General features: G+C 57.0%; 1 protein-coding gene across 3 annotated transcripts in view; it reads left to right on the top strand.

Moving 5' to 3' along the window:
- WHRN (whirlin) overlaps positions 1-16,931 on the top strand; it is a 115,182-nt gene that overhangs the window by 71,731 nt on the left and 26,520 nt on the right. For 2 of the 3 annotated variants that reach the window (XM_075905665.1, XM_075905667.1), the window contains exons 4-8: positions 1,632-1,834; positions 2,274-2,310; positions 11,017-11,229; positions 11,622-11,828; positions 14,615-14,647. In XM_075905665.1, coding sequence (XP_075761780.1) covers positions 1,632-1,834; positions 2,274-2,310; positions 11,017-11,229; positions 11,622-11,828; positions 14,615-14,647 — 693 coding nt within the window. The remainder of the gene's footprint in view (positions 1-1,631; positions 1,835-2,273; positions 2,311-11,016; positions 11,230-11,621; positions 11,829-14,614; positions 14,648-16,931) is intronic. The other variant, XM_075905666.1, reaches the window with a different exon arrangement.

Here is a 16,931-nt window from a genome sequence, read left to right as displayed (position 1 = left end):
CAGCTTGTTTCCTTTTTTATTTTTGAAAACTACCACTGCATATTGAGCAGATGTTTCTTGAACAGTTCACCAGGATGCCTAGGTACTTTTCCTCACTACAGGTTGACCTCTCTAGCCCGGTAGCATCCGTGGTCCAGCCTGATTTTAGCTAATGTCCACTTAGCATGGGTGTGGCCAAATTTCCCACAGTCCCATAAAGTTTGTTTACAGCCGCCAGTCCTGGCTCTCGGTGTTCTTTGCTAGTCTTTAGTTCCGATTTACCCCAACTTGTCTTCTAAGAACCTGATAAGCAGGGGAAGGGCTGGTGATGCTGCTAGACAATATTGACCTCCCACAACCTGGCAAATTCTCTGGTCCCAAGGGTGCCGGACTACAGAGATTCAACCTGTAGCTGCTGTTTAGAAACCATCTAAGTGAATTTGTCGTTCCTTCCAATGCCCGGGCCCCGGGACTCCTCTCCAATTAATTTTACCTGCATTGTGTTGGCCAGTCATCCAACTTTTGTGAGGTCCCTCTTGGTGCCTTTTAGTCTGAACAACCGTGTTAGCCCCAAATCTTTGCCTCTCCTGGGTTCACCCCTCGCATACTGCAGGCTTCATTTCCTGGCGCTTTTGTGTTTCGTCCTCTGTGGCATCCACATAGTTATGAGCATTTATGAATATTGGTGTAATTTCCATGTCTCTCGTGGAGCTCTCAAGGGAGCCAGGGAGTCCTGGCTTATCAGGAAGAGAGCAAGTCCCTAGTCAGACCTCTCCAGTTTGTAGCCTGTAGATTTTACACCAGAAAGACACACACAGGGATCGAGTTCACTTACCACTGACAGCCAGTCACCTCTGGGGTGGAACCAGGGGCATAGCCCTGAGTGGGCCATGGTCCACCACCTTGTATCCAGACCCCCATCCGGCTCTCCAGCTGGAGAGCAGCACCGGAGTGCCGGGGCTTATCCCTCTCGTCCCTGGCTCTCCGGCTTACCCCCCTCCATCCCTTCTGTCCCGCTTCCATTCTTACCCACCCACCCAAAGCTGGGACCCTGAGCTGCTGGCCAGCCCCTGGCTCTTCCCCCCCATGGCATGTGGGATACGTGCCCCCTTGTGCTCCACCTACAATCGTGTAGCTGTCGCAGCATGGGCTGGCAGCCACTGGTCTTTTGCCTGTGCCACCATTTCCATACTACTGGAGTTACCCCGGCTGGCTAGATTGAAGGTAGCCACACTCACACCTTCACCGGCTAAAGGCAGCGGCTCCCTTTAAAAACCTCCCCTCGTGAGCATTCGTGATCCAGCCTTGCTTCAGGGCAAGGGAAGTGGAACACCACGTGGGTGTGTTATGGGCCCCTCTCTGCCCGGCAGACAGGCGATCTTACAGTCCCTACTGGAGGGATTTAGCGGAAGCTGTAGCAGCCCCAGAGAGCTGGCCAGGATGCGACCATTGCAAATCTTTCCAGAGACAGGGAACGGCTGGAGGCAGCAACAACAGGAGAGGGACACAGCTCTGTAGATAAGTCATGACGCCAGGTTACGTGGTGGGTACCTGGGAACACCAGATTAGCGCCGGCGAGAGGGATGCTTGTCTCGAATATTAAGAGATTTTTGGAGGTCTGCCAGCTCACCCCTTCCTCCCTGCATCTGCAGGTGGGAGACCAGATCCTGGAGGTGAACGGCAGAAGCTTCCTCAGCATCCCCCATGACGAGGCGGTGAAGTTGCTGAAGTCGTCGCGGCACCTCATCATGACCGTGAAGGACATCGGGAGGCTGCCTCACGCCCGCACCACTGTGGACGAGACCAGATGGATAGCGAGCTCCCAGCTCGGGGAGAGCCCGGTGAACACGGCAGGGTTTGTATGCGTGCCGGGCGAGATCTGCGGAAACATACTTTGTACAGGCCTGCACCCCATGGACTAGGTAAAGAGCCCCCGCATGTCATTAGGTGAGATCGTTGGCCTCTACTCCACAACTTGACTGGTTACGTTCTATGACCCTGCTACATGTTCCTATAATCTGGAACCCGGCAACCCGGAACCTAGCACCCCATACCTACCCCCTGGTAACCTGTACCCCAAGACTATATTCTAGAACCCAGCAGTATGGACCAGTGCCCTGGGATCTAGAACATAACTCCCCACAATCTAGAAATGACCCATCGCCTGCAACTTTAGTGTTAACCTAGAGCAATGGGGGAAGGGCAAACCGCCTTTTTAAGATGGTCGCAGCCTGTTACTGGGCCAATTTGGGCTGTTCTGACACGGTGCTAAAGGTCGTTCTCTCTCCTCGCAGGGCAGCTGGCGAGCCCCCAGCAAAGGCAACGGCAAAGGTAAGACTCCAGATGGGGGGAGCGAGGGAGGTATGCCGGAGGGGACCCTGTGGCCTGGAATTAGATTGGAAAGCCAGGCAGGTTGGAGAGCCGGCCCAGCTGTGCACCAGGAATCGTTGAAAGGCAGCACAGCTTCCAAAGGCAGAGCAGAGCTGCCTGTGCATAGCTGCCTTGCTCTCCCTTTGTCGTGTGCTCTGGGAGACCAGCCCCCTTCTCCCGCCATCTGGATTTTTGAATAGTTCGGTGGCCAAAAGAAAAAGCCGCCACGCAAGCTACGGTGCAACGACCACCAGGTCACATGCTCCCGGCCACAAGCTGATTGGTTAAGGGTGACGCGGTGTAATTCTTCTCTTCCCTCACGGGCAGCCTGGCACAGTTACCCAGGGGTGTCACGTGCCGGGTGAGGGATCTCCTCTTCCTCCAGCTGCATCAGGGACTGGTCGGGAGAGGTGGGCTCTGAGTCGATGGGCCACCTGACCGATCCCACAGGCTAAATTCTATAGTCCAAGAATGACAAAACACGGACACTGAGCATGTGTGGGGCACTTGGATGGAAAGTGAGAGAGATCTCGGAGCACATCAGTAACCTGGGCAGAGCGTGGTCCTACCGTCCCATGCAGCATCAGTGGCCAGCCACTGCTTAGCCCTACAGCTTGTCTGGAGACTATGCTCTGAAATCGGAAGAGATGGCTCGGAAATAACGTAAGAACGGCCACACTGGGTCAGACCAACAGTCCATCCAGCCCAGTGTCCTGTCTGCCAGCAGTGGCCAATGCCAGGTGCCCCAGAGGGAGAGAGCACAACAGGGAATCCTCACGGGATCCCTCCCCTGTCACCCATTTCCAGACAAACAGAGGCGAGGGACACCATTCCTACCCATCCTGGCTAATAGGACTAACCTCCATGAATCTATCGAGCTCTTTTTTGAACCCTGTTAAAGTCCTAGCCTTCACCGCATCCTCTGGCAAGGAGTTCCCCAGGTTGACTGTGCCTAGGGTTGCCAGAGACTTTCACAAAAAATACCGAATATGACGGGAAAAAAATTGGTTGAGCAAAAAAAAGCAACAAAGTTATTAAGAACCCCCCTCTCCCCACACACATATACACAAAGTCGCTGCATTTTTAAATCCCCATGCTTCTCCCCACACTCTTGCCAGGCGCGGCAGGAGAAGAATGTCCCAAGCAGCCTTCTGTCTCAGAAAAACAGAAAATACCGGACATTTTACGTGTTCAGTATTTTCTGGGGTTACGGACAGAGGCCGCAAATACCGGACTGTCCGGGCCGATACCGGACACCTGGCAACCCTGACTGTGCCTTGTGTGAAGAAAAACTTCCTTTGGTTTGTTTTAAACCTGCTTCCTATTAATTTCATTTGCCAACCCTAGTTCTTATATTGTGGGAACAAGTAAATAACTTTTCCTTATTCACTTTTTCCACACCACTCATGATTTTATAGACCTCTATCATATCCCCCCTTAGTCTCCTCTTTTCTAAGCTGAAAAGTCCAAGTCTTTTTAATCTCTCTTCGCATGAGACCTGTTCCAAACCCCTCATCATTTTTGTTGCCCTTTTCTGAACCGTTTCCAGGCTGATATATCTTTTTTGAGATGAGGCGACCACATCTATACACAATATTCAAGATGCGGGCGCACCGCGGTTTCTTATTTCATGGAGATAATATTTCATGAAGTAAGAAAGCTGCAAGCATGAAGAAAGAAACTTAAGAGCCAAATATGTTCTCACCTGCTCTGATAGACATCCCGGGGGCTGCTCTTCATGCCGCTGTTTCCTGATTCCTCCGTGCTTTCCAGCGGGCCTCAGTGTCTGAGCAGAGAGGTTGATCCTCTTCCACCAAGAGAACTGGCTGCTGCCCTCCCTGCCAGCAGCCACCTTCTGTGGTCAGGGCTATTCGTCCCTCTTGCCCACACCCTGGTGCCAGGGCTGCAGCTGGGCGGGGAGTGACTGGGATTAGGACTCCAGCGAGGAGGGGGATGTTCTGTGTTCCCAGCAAGCAGGTCAGTCCGGTTGTTTGCCGGATGGGTTACAAGGTCAGAGGGGTGGGGAGCCTGGCCAAAGCCACTCTCCAGAGGAGGGGTCTGCTGCATTAGGGGGTGCCTGCCTCTGGATCTCCCGTATCACTACTGTGCATCGAAGAAGAGACATTCAAGGAGGCAGAAGCTAGAAGGATGGAGCCAAACGCTCGCAAAGGGCCAGGGGAACATCGCGTTCCCCGCTCTCTGGGTCTTTAGGGGACGTGTCCGCTCAGGGGGACATGGTAGAGGACCACAGCTGAGCCCCAGAGTGCATGAGCCGCGCCTGGGGAAGAGCTGGCAGCTGCAGGTATCTCTACGTCGCGTTGTTTCATGAGCCAGAGGACTGGGGCTGCCGGGCAATGGGAAACTCGCAGGCAGAGCCTTTGTCCGTAGCGCTGTGGACGTGAGACCGGCTCTTACGATGGGCTGGTGGGGACAGAGGGGTTCTGCTCCCCCTAACTCCAGGCCAGAACTCTGATGGGGAGAGGAGAGGATGCAGATGGGTTACCGACCGGGAACCCACCGGTGCATCCTCACTGCGCGAGAGTCGGCAGAGGGTAGAACCGATTTCAGCCATCTCCATCCCAGGCTGGTCCTGATCCATTATCTGACCCTTCCCCTGGCTCCAGCCATTCGGGGCTGGGGCTGTGTATACCGCTGGTCTGGGTCCAGTGGGGTCAGGTGTGAAAGCCTTGGCGCTCCAGAGGGCAGGTACATGCTACCACAGCCATGCCAGGCCCGAGCTAGCAGCCACACCCCTTCCCCTGCCTGCGTGACCACCCCCAGCCATCCAGGGGCCCTTCCTCTGGGCAGGGGATGGAGGTGGGAGCCGGGCAGGGAGCTGTGCCACCAGCTCTGCCTTTCCCTTTCACACGGGCCCATGGAGAGCAGCCCTGTCCTGGGTCATACTCGCCCGCTGGAAGCTCGCAGGCACGGGGGCAGGTCAGCAGCGTCCTGAGCTTCTAGGGACGCGTGGCAACCACCAGCCTCAGTCCAGGGCCCTGTCGGGCCTGCCAGGTCCGAGGTGGGAGAGGAGGGAGCAACTCCTCTGCCATGGGGGCATCTGGCAGATTCCCGAGACGGCGCGTGCACCCTTGCGCTGGGCTAGACTGCGCGCCGAGGCCAGGGGCAGCCGGGCCACGAGCCTGGAGGCAGCAGGGAGCTCTGCAGATCTCTGCCTGGCACAGGCAAGCTCCCTCCGCCTCTGCGCTCTGGTTGGACAGAGCTCTCAGGGCTGAGCTGGATGCCGCCGGGTCCTGCCGGGGGGCAGGGGCCTGGACTTGATGATCCCTCCAGGTCCCTTCCGTCCTTGTGTTCTGTGATCGTCTCTCTGCGGCGCTGATCTAATGCCCAGCCCTGGGCATGTGGGAGAACCAGCACAGGACCCACGCTGTGGCTTTATAACCCGCCACCCCAAAGGCGCTAGCTGTTCGCTCCTCCCCCACCCCAGGCAAGGTGGGACAGGGTTCAGCAGGAATGACGGTCAAAGAAATTCTTTTCATTGAGGCCGTTGGACCGAGGAGACCCCGGGATTCTCTGGTTCCAGGATGGTTCATCACGCCCTGTGCTGTCCAAGATCCCCAAAGCCCTGGATCGCCACTGGGTGCGACCTCCTAGCACAGCTGTGCCCGCCGGAGCTAGGAGTCACGTTCTCTATCTTGCCTGGGGGCCTGTGGCGTAGTGGGAGGGGAACAGTTGCCCACAGGTGCCACGCTAAGGGGGTGCCAATTTAGTCCCCCTACATTCCCCATTATCCCTCATCTCGCCTGCTCCTCCTCCGCCCGCAGCACCGGCTGGAGCCTCCTCCCCACCTCTCCTCTGCCAGCCCAACCCTCCTCCATCTCCACCGGCGGGTTAGTGCGTGCGGGGGCCCAGCCCCAAACTGGAGGGGGCAGAGGAAGACACGGTACAAGCTCCCCCCCTCCTCCCAGGGTCGGGCTCAGCCATGTGCCAGGTTCGGGGCCCCCGCAGCAGTGGGGGGAGGCACAAATTTTGCCTTTGCCGCCGGGCACATAACACGTTCGCTATGACTCTGCTGGTGGCCCCCCTACGGCCCGGCTGGAGCCCACAGGGCAGGGACCGCTGCCTACATTATAGTCCGTGCTCGGCGGAGGGGTGTAGCAACCGATGCCCTGAATGTGGCTGCCGAGCATAAGGGCCTGGTTTGCAGCCGAGGCTGGGAAGAAGGGAAAGCGGCCTCCCACGTATCCGTGAAATGTCTCTCCCGCCTCGTCCGGCAATTCCTGAGACCCTGGAGAGACTCTCCAGCCCAAAACAGCTTTGTGTTCAGCTGTGGCTCAGAGCGGCGGGGTTAGATGGGTTCCCCCCTGAAAGCGAGGGGTGGGTGCTGGCCCTCGGGCTGCACCCGGAGGTGGAGCAAAACCGAAGCAGCCTCAGCAGGAGAGAGACCTGGGAATGGCTCGGGGCCTGAGAGCAGCCGCTGGGTGGATAATTTTGAGCCAAGAGCACATGCGGAGAAACCAGCAGGCCCAGGCCCTGATTACAGATCACTCTGCCACCTTAAGGAGAGCAAGCATGTGCTGGAAAGGCCAGAGGGGCACCCGTCTCAGCATCACCCTTTCACTGCCAGCTGAGAACTCGGAAATGTTCTGGGCAGGAGTAACTGACGCAGGGTGGATTTGAACCTGGGACCTCTGTGTAGGAGCCGCTACAGCTGGCACTGTAAAGCCAGCTGGCGCTCACTGTAAGTGCTCTAAGTGCCACTCCATGGGACAGTGACCCACACCCACTAGGTGTGTGGGTTACAGGCACCAGGGTAATAATCTACCTTGCTGGGCCAGCCCAGCTGTTAGGTTCACACATCCAGGACCTTTCCAGCAGCCTGACCAGCTTGTGGAACTGCCGGTCGGGCAGCCGCTGGGAAGCCAGTGCCAGGGATTTGCTGCTTTCCCAGACGTGGGGAAATCCCTGCAGGTTAACCATGGCTCCAAAAGCAAAAGGCCTTCGGCTCAGCCAAGCTGGAATCGGCGTGGCTCTCAGCTCGGAGCGGCTGGCTGCCTCGCACACACTTCATCTTGCTTTGTCCTTTCCTGGAGAAGGCCACCTGGCGCGCTCGCCCAGGGAGCAGTGCCGCCATTGGTGCGATGCTAAATCAGTCACTATTGACGGGATAACTTCCCAGCTGGCTGAAGGGGGCTGGGCAAACGCTTTGTTTCTCCGGTTGCTGTGCAGTCCTATTTTAGCTCTACGGCAGCAGGAATACACAGTCCATTAAGCTAGTGAGAGAGTCCCTGCATCTTTGCAGCACGGAGCGTGACTACCTTCTGGGCAGAAACCCAGGGGTACTGCCGTTATGGTCCATGTCATGGTTATGAGGGTTAACCAGCAGCCTGGGGATTAAGGAGTTAACTACACCTAGCCAGGTGGAGTGACCAGTAGGAATGTAGGTGGGACTTTCAAACTGGGACAAAGGAATTTGGGTTTTTTCCTTTCTCCCTTTTGTCTCTCCGTGTGTATTCTCTGCAGCTACAGAGAGGGACAAGCATGTCTCTCTCTCTCCAAGACACCATTCTTCATTTTCTGTAAATAGGGTAAAGTTTAGGTAGTTTCGTTAGGCTTTATTGTTTTAAGGGTGGGGTATGGGATCTGACGTTTGGCACTGCTTACAAGATGTTTTGGCTTTTCTTTGTAACTAAGTTCTAGGCCCATGGAGTTTCTCCAGGAGTATATTTTGTTACCTTCCCATCTAGTCATTATGCCTGCAACAGGAATATTGTTGTAATAATAAAAGTCTTCTCTTTTCTTTTTATTAACCTGGCAGTGGTTACTTGTGTGTCCTGATTTTTATAATAGGGGTGAGATTTCCCAGATGATCTTTCCCCTGATTTCTTTATCAATATTTGGGTGGTGGCAGCGGAAGTTTTATTCCCAAAATCTAGGTTTTTAAGATTTTGGGGGAAGTTTTATACCAAAGCCTGGTAGATAAGGCTTTGGGGTACACTTGCTGGCCCCCACTTCTGCATTTATCATGCCAGAGTGGGGAAGAAGCCATGACAGTCCACATCACCCGCTCACTGGCAGAGGCAGAGCGGTCTAGTGGTTAAAGCAGCCACCTGAGACTCATGGTTCTAGACCTGCTTCTGTGAGGTATGTGAGTTCAGGGAGGAGTGAGGGCTCCTGGGTTCTGTTTGTACCTACCCACCTTTCTCTGTACTCGCGGGTAGTGGGACGGTCATAGTGCCCGGCTGATTTGTCCGCTGAGTGACCGTTCCCTGCAGTGACCTCGTCCGACCCACCTGCTCACACAGGTCACATTTGCTGCTGCGCACATCTCTCCCTGGATCTGAGCAGCTCTGCTCCTCGCGTCTCCTCTCCCGAGCCCTGTTCTTCGATGTCCGTCCTTGCTTGTCTTCCACATTCATCTAGCAGAGCCGGGTACCCAGGCCTGGCTCCGGAGGGCAAACGGTGCCATGGTTAGGCCACGGCCTGGCAGGAGGATGCTGCAGCCATGCCGGGGTGATCGGAGATTGGCTGGAGCACAGTGGAGCCTGGCGTGAGGGGTCTCAGCCGAGGAGGGAGCGATCCATCTGTTCACCGCAAGGGCAGGAGATCTTCAGCTGGGATGCCTCCAAGAAGGAGAGGCGAGGTGGGAAGTGACCTCTGTTACTGGGCCTGCTTCTGCTGCTGAGAGATGAGCCTCCGCTCGAATGAGCAGCTATTACCTGATAGCGCTACCCACGCCCCGCCCTCCGTCAGGCCCCTCCGCCTGCTGGCGGTTAACGGACGCCCTGCGAACAGGAGGCATTTCTGTAGCTGGCTGCTGAGTCCGCTCCTGCGCAGGAAGTCAATACGCTCTCCCGAAGTATCGCGCTTTCGTCCCGTGATAGACTGTGGACGGGGACCAGAGGAGAAGGTTTGTATTAGAACCCCATGGCTTGGACGGACGCCTCGACATCAAGCCGATAGCGACACTCCTGTGTCAGGGCGAAGAATGAATCCGGCCTGGGTTGTGTTCTCGCTGGGCTTTATAATGAAGGCGGCTTTTTAAAGCGGACGTAATGGGCATCCCAGCTAGGAGCCCGCTGGCTGGCTCAGCGGGGGGGATTGGTAGTGGGCTATGAAGCCCTCCTCCCTTTGAGACCAGATCAAACCCAGCCTGGCAATAAGGAAGGCCAGAGTTTTTCCAAAGTGGCCTTGGATGCCGGTTGCTCTTGTGGGTGGGTGCCCAGCACAGAAGTGCCATTTGCCAAGCAGGCGGAGTCCCCAGGGCTCCAATTTTCCTTGGGAAGGGCCAATGCCCAGCGCTGCTGGAGACCAGAACTGGGCCCCCAAATGGAGAGGCTGATTTTGAAAATGCCACTGTTGCCATGTCTCCCCTCCAGGGGGCGGTGTCGCAGGACTTTAGTCTAGTGCCCCCTGCAGTCATTGTGGTGCCATGACCGTCTGTCACTACACAGGACCCGTGGCCAGGGGCTGCTCAGCGCGTCCCCCTTCTGGGGTTGACAGAAAAGTGCTGGATAGGGCCCCCAGTCTGGTGGCTTTTGAGGCTGGGCCTTAAACTCCTTCTGGGGCCCCTGATCTTTGGGCCTCTTACCCTTTCTGAAGCCCACACCTTCGCCCTGGCTCTGGGGCAGGGGAGGGGAACGCCGGTCCAGCCCAGTGTAGGCGGCCGAGGGTTTTCCCTCAGTCCCTGTGCCATTTTCGCTGGGCCGCTCTTTCCCTTTGCCAAACCTCTCAGCATCTTCCCCCGGATCTTGGGAGTCTCCCCTCCCTGCCTGGAATCAAGGGCTTCTCGCTGCTGCTGCTTTGCCCGCTACAGCGGCACCCCCTTCAGAGCTGTTCCCAGCCCTTCTTGCAGCCTCTTACCTGGGACTGGCCAGAGCCCCCCAGCCCTCTCTCTGGAGCGGGTTTTCTCCCAGGTACCTCAGCCTGAGGTGAATTGTTTGTGTTCTCCTTCAGGGGGAGGGGTTCCCCCCCCCCCCCGGCCTTCTCCTGGAGCTGCCACTGTGACGAAAGCCTTTGCCCGCTTCCTGCAGCAGAACAATTAGCCGCCCATTCCTGCTCCCACCAGCACCTGAGGAGCAGGCAGCCTTCGTGCTGCGCCACTCCCCGTGGGCTGGGGGAGAGGGACACTTGCTCTGCCCCCCACCCCCTTCATTCCCAGGAGCCTTCGTCTTTCAAACCCTTCTGCGCCCAGAAAGGGCCATGCCAGGCGGGGGATGGGCTAACCGCTAGGCACTACTGCCCTTGGTGGCGGAGTCCCTGGTCACAGGAGGTTTTAGTCTTTGCCGCCTGGTGGCCAGCACGAAATGAGCTCGCCCTTTGCATTCCGTGTCTGCCTCACAAACGCTGCCCCGGTGGGAGCCTGAGCAGGGCGGCTGAGTGTCAAACAGCCCAGAAGGCCACTCTCTCCTCACCCTGCTCCCTCCTGGCCTGGACTGAGGCATGCTGGGAAAGATGGCTCTGCTGCTGCCCATGCTGCGCCTGTTCTGAAGATAAGACGCCTTCGGCCTCTAGGCCGGCTGCCAATCAGGCACCTGTCCCCAGCTCTCAGTTCAGTTCAGCCTTGACAAAGCTGGCCGGGAACAGCTGATCAGAGGTCCAGGGTTGCGGGAGATGTTAATGCGGCATCACCTGCAACCTCTCTGTTGCTGTTGCATTTCTGGGGCCCGTTTCTCGGTTGTAACCCGGTTCCCGCCTGTTCTCTTTCAGCCCGTGTTTTACAGGGGCCTGGCCGGCTCCCAGGTGACGCTGAGCAGCCTGGTGAACCAGACCCGTGTCATGCTCGAGGAGCAAGCTCGCCACCTGCTGAACGAACAAGAGCGGGCGACCATGGCCTACTACCTGGACGAGTACAAGGAGACCAACATCTCGGTGGACTCCCTGGTCATGGCTCTCTTCGAGCTACTCAACACCCATGCCAAGGTGAGGCAGGGAGACCCAGCACCAGGGGGTAGGGGGATGGAGTCCACTGCCGGAGGAGGGAACAGTGAAAAGCAAATGGATGGTCAATTTCCTGGGGTTTCTGCAGCCCTGGGTCAGGCTGGGCTAAGAGCACGTTTCGGGGGGGGACTCCGCTGGGTTTGATGTACCCAGGTTTCAGTGCAGCATTTGCACATGCACCGTGGTCAGCGGCCTGCATTGTGACTGGAGCACACGTGGCCATTGTGTGAGGGTGTGAAGCTGTAAGTACTGTGGGAGCCTCCTTGGAGGCCTGGCGGCAAAGGGCGTGGTTGGCACCAAGGGGTTAAAAAAAGAGACCCTCCAGGCCGCCCAGGCACCGTCTCAGGGTTGGCTTTGCCCTCCCCTCCCTGCAGTTCTCGCTGCTCTCCGAGGTGAGGGGCCTGGTTGCCCCGCAGGACCTGGATCGCTTTGACAACCTGGTGCTGAAGCGGGAGATCGAGTCCATGAAGGCCCGGCAGGCCTCGGTGCCCAGCGCCGACTCCTACTCCGTGACGTCCTGCAGCGACACCGGCTCCTCCACTGGCAGCCACTTCACCGCCACCACCGTCAGCTCGGCCCGGGTAAGTGCGCTTCCCTTTCCCTCAGGGCTTTCCTGCCAATCCCAGTCGGCTTCCGGAACCATCTTGCGTCCCCTGGAAGGCCCCCTCCTGTGACGTCCTCCTGTCTGAACCCCTATCCCCACAAAAAACCCTCTGCAAACCTGCTCCCCATCAGGTCCCCAGAACGAGCTCCAAGCTCCCCGCCCTCTCCCGCCTTCGTGCTCACGGTGACTCCGCTCCGGCAGCCGGCTGAAGGCATCCTGGAGACCCTGGTCTCTTGTGCAGAGGTGGCTCCGAGGTGGTGCTGGGAGGAGAATGGGATTGCTGGCTTGGCTCTAAAACTGCTGCCTGGTCAAACTGTGCGGGCCTCAAGGCAGGAGCAAACTCCTACAGGCATCCTGGAAAAATCTACCTTCCAACCCCCAGCCCACCCCCTCCTCCACGGCTCGGCAGAATCCGCTGGGAACTGTTTGAGAGGAGGAAATGTCTCCCACTGAAGCAAGAGATACTGGGCCACTGTGGATGGCCACATGCCAGCTCTGATTGGCCAGTGCCTGGCTCCTAATGGGCAAACTCTGTAACGGTGACTCCCAGATGCCTCGCTATAATGCTGGGGAAGGTCGTGTTTGGCATGGAAAGGCTCACCTGGTCGCTCTACTCCTGGGGTCAGACACATGGGCTCAGGAACAGGCGTGGGGCTGGCCAGGAGCCAGAAATGATGCAGAAGCATCAGACTCATGCCCCGAGATCTCCCCTGGCCTCTGTGTGTGTGATACTGATGGACCCTCGTCAGGGCAAAGAGAGAGACCCTTGGAGCACATGGAGAATGCACACGCTCGCCCCGGGAGCATTTCAGCAGTCCCATGCCTGCTGGTGGTGGTTGCGGGGCCGAGCTCTGCCGTGCAGGGGGCCAGTGCATTAGAAGGGGCTCCACCCGCCTGCCACGGTGGCCCAAAGGGAACTGAACAAGCAGGAGGCGGCAGCACCGGGTTTTGCTAGGGAGGGTCCAGCTGTAAGTCCTCCAAGCATCAGGAGAGGTCTGCAAGGAGAGGTCAGCTGGAGGGGGCGTGGGACTCGGAGATGATCCACCAGGACTTTGGGGAAGGGTCCTCTGCAGGCTCTTGGGAACCGAAGAGGTGGTGAGAGCTTGGAGATGGGGCCCTCATCTCGGCAAGAGAAGGGTTGAGATCGGGCACCAACTCCCCGGTCGCACACACACGGGGGGAGTGGCCAGCCAAGCCTGCTTGCAAATCCCACCCTATATCACCACCCTCCAATTTTCATGGCACGGACATAGGCTCCATCTGCCTGGCCCGACCCTGGCTTGCCGTTATTGTCGTGGTACTCACTGTTCCTTGAAACAACTGCCCCTCTTGCCCCATAAACACACAGGCCCCTGGCCCCCTCCTTCCCCATCCCATCTGCATTCCCTACCCGTCCTCCTCCTCCCGGCACGTCTGTGGCTCCGTTACGGTCGCCGGCCTGCCTCGGTGAGCACGGTCTAATTAAGTTATCATAATCACCTCGAAGTGTGCAGCGGTGCGGCCCCAAAATTAATTTCCCAGCCGTAAAACGCCTTCCATCAGAAAGACATTAGCTGCCTGGGAAATTAAAACTTCCGTGAAAAGAGCAGGTGCCAGGGGCTGCTGGCAGAGACGCGCGGCGAGAGGGGCAGTCGGAAAACAGACGGGGTTGGCTCCGCAGCCAAGAGGGGAGACGCAGAGGGGTCTTTCTGGGGGACGAGGCAGCCGGATTTGAGCTCCGAGCAGCCCTGGGAGCGGTTTTCCAGCCTCCGTGGGAGTTAATCCCTTCTGCGCCACCGGGGTGGATTAAAGCCAAACACTGGACCAAGCCAAACTCCAGAATCACTCGTATGCCAGCAGCCTCCTCTGCCCAATATCGCCAGAGCTGTGGAAGAGGGCGCTGGCAAGGGCAGCTGGTGCATGTGGGGGGAAGAGGATGCGGGGGGGCTACCCAGAGGGGGATGGGGGCAATTAAAATTTTGGCAGGGCACCGTTAGGCAGTGCCCCTGCCAAGTGCCATCGCAGGTCACCCGTGGGTGCTGGCAAAGGAGGGGCGGTCGCCCTGCGAAGGCCAATTATGACAAGAGGGGATCAGGAAGGCTGGGAAATATTTCAAATCTCAAATCGGCGGGTGGCTGCCTTCCGCCCTTCCCCCCACGCGATCGCTAGCTGTGCTGGGCAGCAGCTAACTGCTCTCTGCCGGGATGACGCTTCCGAACGTGGGAGTCAGCGTGAGCAGCCCTCTCCCAAATTACTCCTGCTGGGAGCCCTTGCAGCCATTCCCCGGGTCTGCGGGATCGCACGGGCCGGGAATCAGCCCAGGGCTTGCTCCGGGGGCTGCAGGGAAGCCAGGGCAGGTAACGCAACTTCTCTTCCCATAATCCTGGCTCTTGCTTGCTGCTCCTGAGACTCGCAGCCTCCGTCTAGAGCAACCCCAGCAACCAGCGTGGCCAGGCAGTCCTGTGCCTGGCCCGGCCCTTTGCTCCAGTGGTGCAGGAGGCGGAGATGATGGCGTGAACTCCAGGGGGCCGGTTATGTCTGTCAAAGCCAGGAGCGAGCCCAGGCAGCCCCCTGATGCCGGTTCCTTGGCCCCACGTCCCTGCGCGGCTCTCAGAACAAAGCGCTCGGTGCCTTAATTTAACTGCACGGGAGACACCCCGATGCCTGCCCCGGGGGTGGGGGGAAGGGCTTGGGCCACATTGTGTTCATGTCCTGGGTTTGTTCTGCCTCCTCCCTAACGTTCTGTTTTTTCCCCTTTTTGTCCGTGTGGATCTGCTCCCCCAGGAGCGGCTCTTGTGGCTAATCGACCTGATGGAGGTAGGGGCCTGGCGGCGGGGCGGGGCGCTCGCGTGCTGGGGTTTGCATGGTGGCAGGGCAGGGAGGGGGCACACCTCAGCTGTGTGCTGCCAGAGGCTGATCCTCTTTGTGCTCTCCCCATGTGAACAGCTGGGGCCCCGTTCTCCCGGGTTTGCTTTTATCCTTTGGCTCTGTCCTCACCTTCTGCCTTAATCCGGCTGGTGCCGTGACCCCAGGGTGCTTGCTCCTTCCTCACTGCCCCGCCTGTCAGCTGCCAGGTGTCATCGGCCAGTCGGGGCTGGGCTGCAGGTCACGTAGCCCATTAGGGCAGGTGAGACTAGGCAGAGGTTGGCTTTTCCCCGACGGCTTTAGGGCCGCATTATCTTTGATTCAAGTGCCCCAGAGCAGCCTCGGAGTGTAATAGCAACGCACAGTAGCAGGGCTCTTAACCTCGGGGGCACAGCCACACTCCTCTTCTGGAAGGGCTGGATCGGAGGGGAGGGGGCTCAAAATATCCAGGTTCTGCTGACTGGCATAGGACCCACCCTGGGCAGTCAGACCCCCCCATACAGGGAATGATTGACAGCTCTCCTTGGTGAGGCTGAGTGCATCCACTAAAGAGCCTTGGAGAATCCCCTCTAGCCTGGCGGGAGGGGGCTCCAGGTTCACGGATGGAATTCACCCTGCAGGGCGAGTGGGCTCTGAAGGCACCTGGGTTGCAGCTGGCGCAGCAATTGGTTTCCGTGGCGCGGCGCCTGCGTTCGGACGGCGTGACGTTGCTCCTGGCGGTGATCGGTTCTTACCTGTCTGGGCTCTGAGGGAGCAGGGGGCTAGCAAGAACGACCTCCCTGGCTCCATGTCAGACTGCTGCACTAACCCCTGACGTGGCTTGCCATGTCTCTGTGGGCTCAGAGGGGCTCCGGGTCCCTTGCTCTGGATGTGATCTGGGCATCTGCAGGGACAGAGGAGCAACTTCATAAGTGCCTCCTGCTCCCTACCCAATAGCCCTGCTCCCTGGAAAGCCCCTCCCATGCCAGCGTGCTCCAATGAAAAGGGCATCGGGGGGGGTTCAGGCTGGTACTGGGAAGCGAACATGATGAAGCATAACTGGAGTGGGTTGGAACAAAAAACAGGACTATGCAGCACTTTAGAGACTAACAAGATGGTTTATTAGGTGATGAGCTTTCGTGGGCCAGACCCACTTCCTCAGATCAAATTGTGGAAGAGAATTGGCACAACCATATATACCAAAGGGATACAATCAAAAAAAGTGAACACATATATAATTGACAAATGAGATTTTAGAACAGAGAGGAGGTGAGGGGGGAAGGTTAGTATCTGTGAGGTAATGATATTAGGGGTGATAATTGGGGAAGCTATCTTTGTAATCTTTGTGATCATTAGCATCTTTGTTAAGGCCCATACGTAAAGTGTTAAATTTAAGCATGCATGACAGTTCTGAGGCTTCTCTTTGAAGTCTGGAGTTAAAATCTCTTTGAAGCAATTTGGAGGGGGTTCGGTTCTGTTAGCCAATGCATACATGCTAGGGGTAGAACACAGCAGCTAATGTGTCATATGGGCAGGGTACTGATATCATGTTGGGGAGCTACCTTACCTGAATGTATTATGGGCATCCCATAATTCTCTTCATCCATATTAAGAATCCCACAACGAACACTTTGCAAAGCTGAAGGCAGCTTTGGAATTTAAAAAAAAACAGGAAATTTGTAAAAGTGATGATGCACAAACGCATTGTGCCAAGTGATGCCGAAGCTTCCTTTCATTCGGGCTCATTGGTGCTGGGAATGTCATGCTCTGAATGAGAGATGGAGAAGAGAGGGAGGTACCCGGACAAGCTGGCATGAACTAGAGCAGTGTTTCTTAAACTTTTTAAGACCGAGAAACACCAAACAATATTTTTTTTATGAGAAACACCAAGGATTTTTGGCTGAGCAAAAAAAAAAAGATCAGGGAGGGAGAAGGGATGGGAGAAAGTTATTGAGAGGGGGAAAAAAGGGTTGGGGGGAAAATTATTGAGCAAAAAAAAAGGTCGCCTACCCTTTTAAGAGCGGCCATTTGGAATTCTGTTGTTCTCCGTGGCACACCTCCAACTGCCTCGTGCCACACCAGTGTGCCACTGAACACAGTTTAAGAAACACTGACCTAGAGGGATGAACTTACACCTGAAGTGGTGTGTAAAGGGTTTTGTCACTGGCAGTGTTGCCCTATCGGTTCTGCTAGCTGAGAGGCCTCGCTTTGAAGCTCACACACTGTGAGGTGAACTTGCTCTGAGGTAAAAATTTGC

Source organism: Pelodiscus sinensis, chromosome 22, assembly GCF_049634645.1.
Source record: "Pelodiscus sinensis isolate JC-2024 chromosome 22, ASM4963464v1, whole genome shotgun sequence".
Classification (NCBI taxonomy): Eukaryota; Metazoa; Chordata; order Testudines; family Trionychidae; genus Pelodiscus; species Pelodiscus sinensis.
The sequence above is the reverse complement of the archived record's forward strand: the minus strand, read 5'-3'. Positions and strand labels throughout refer to the sequence as shown.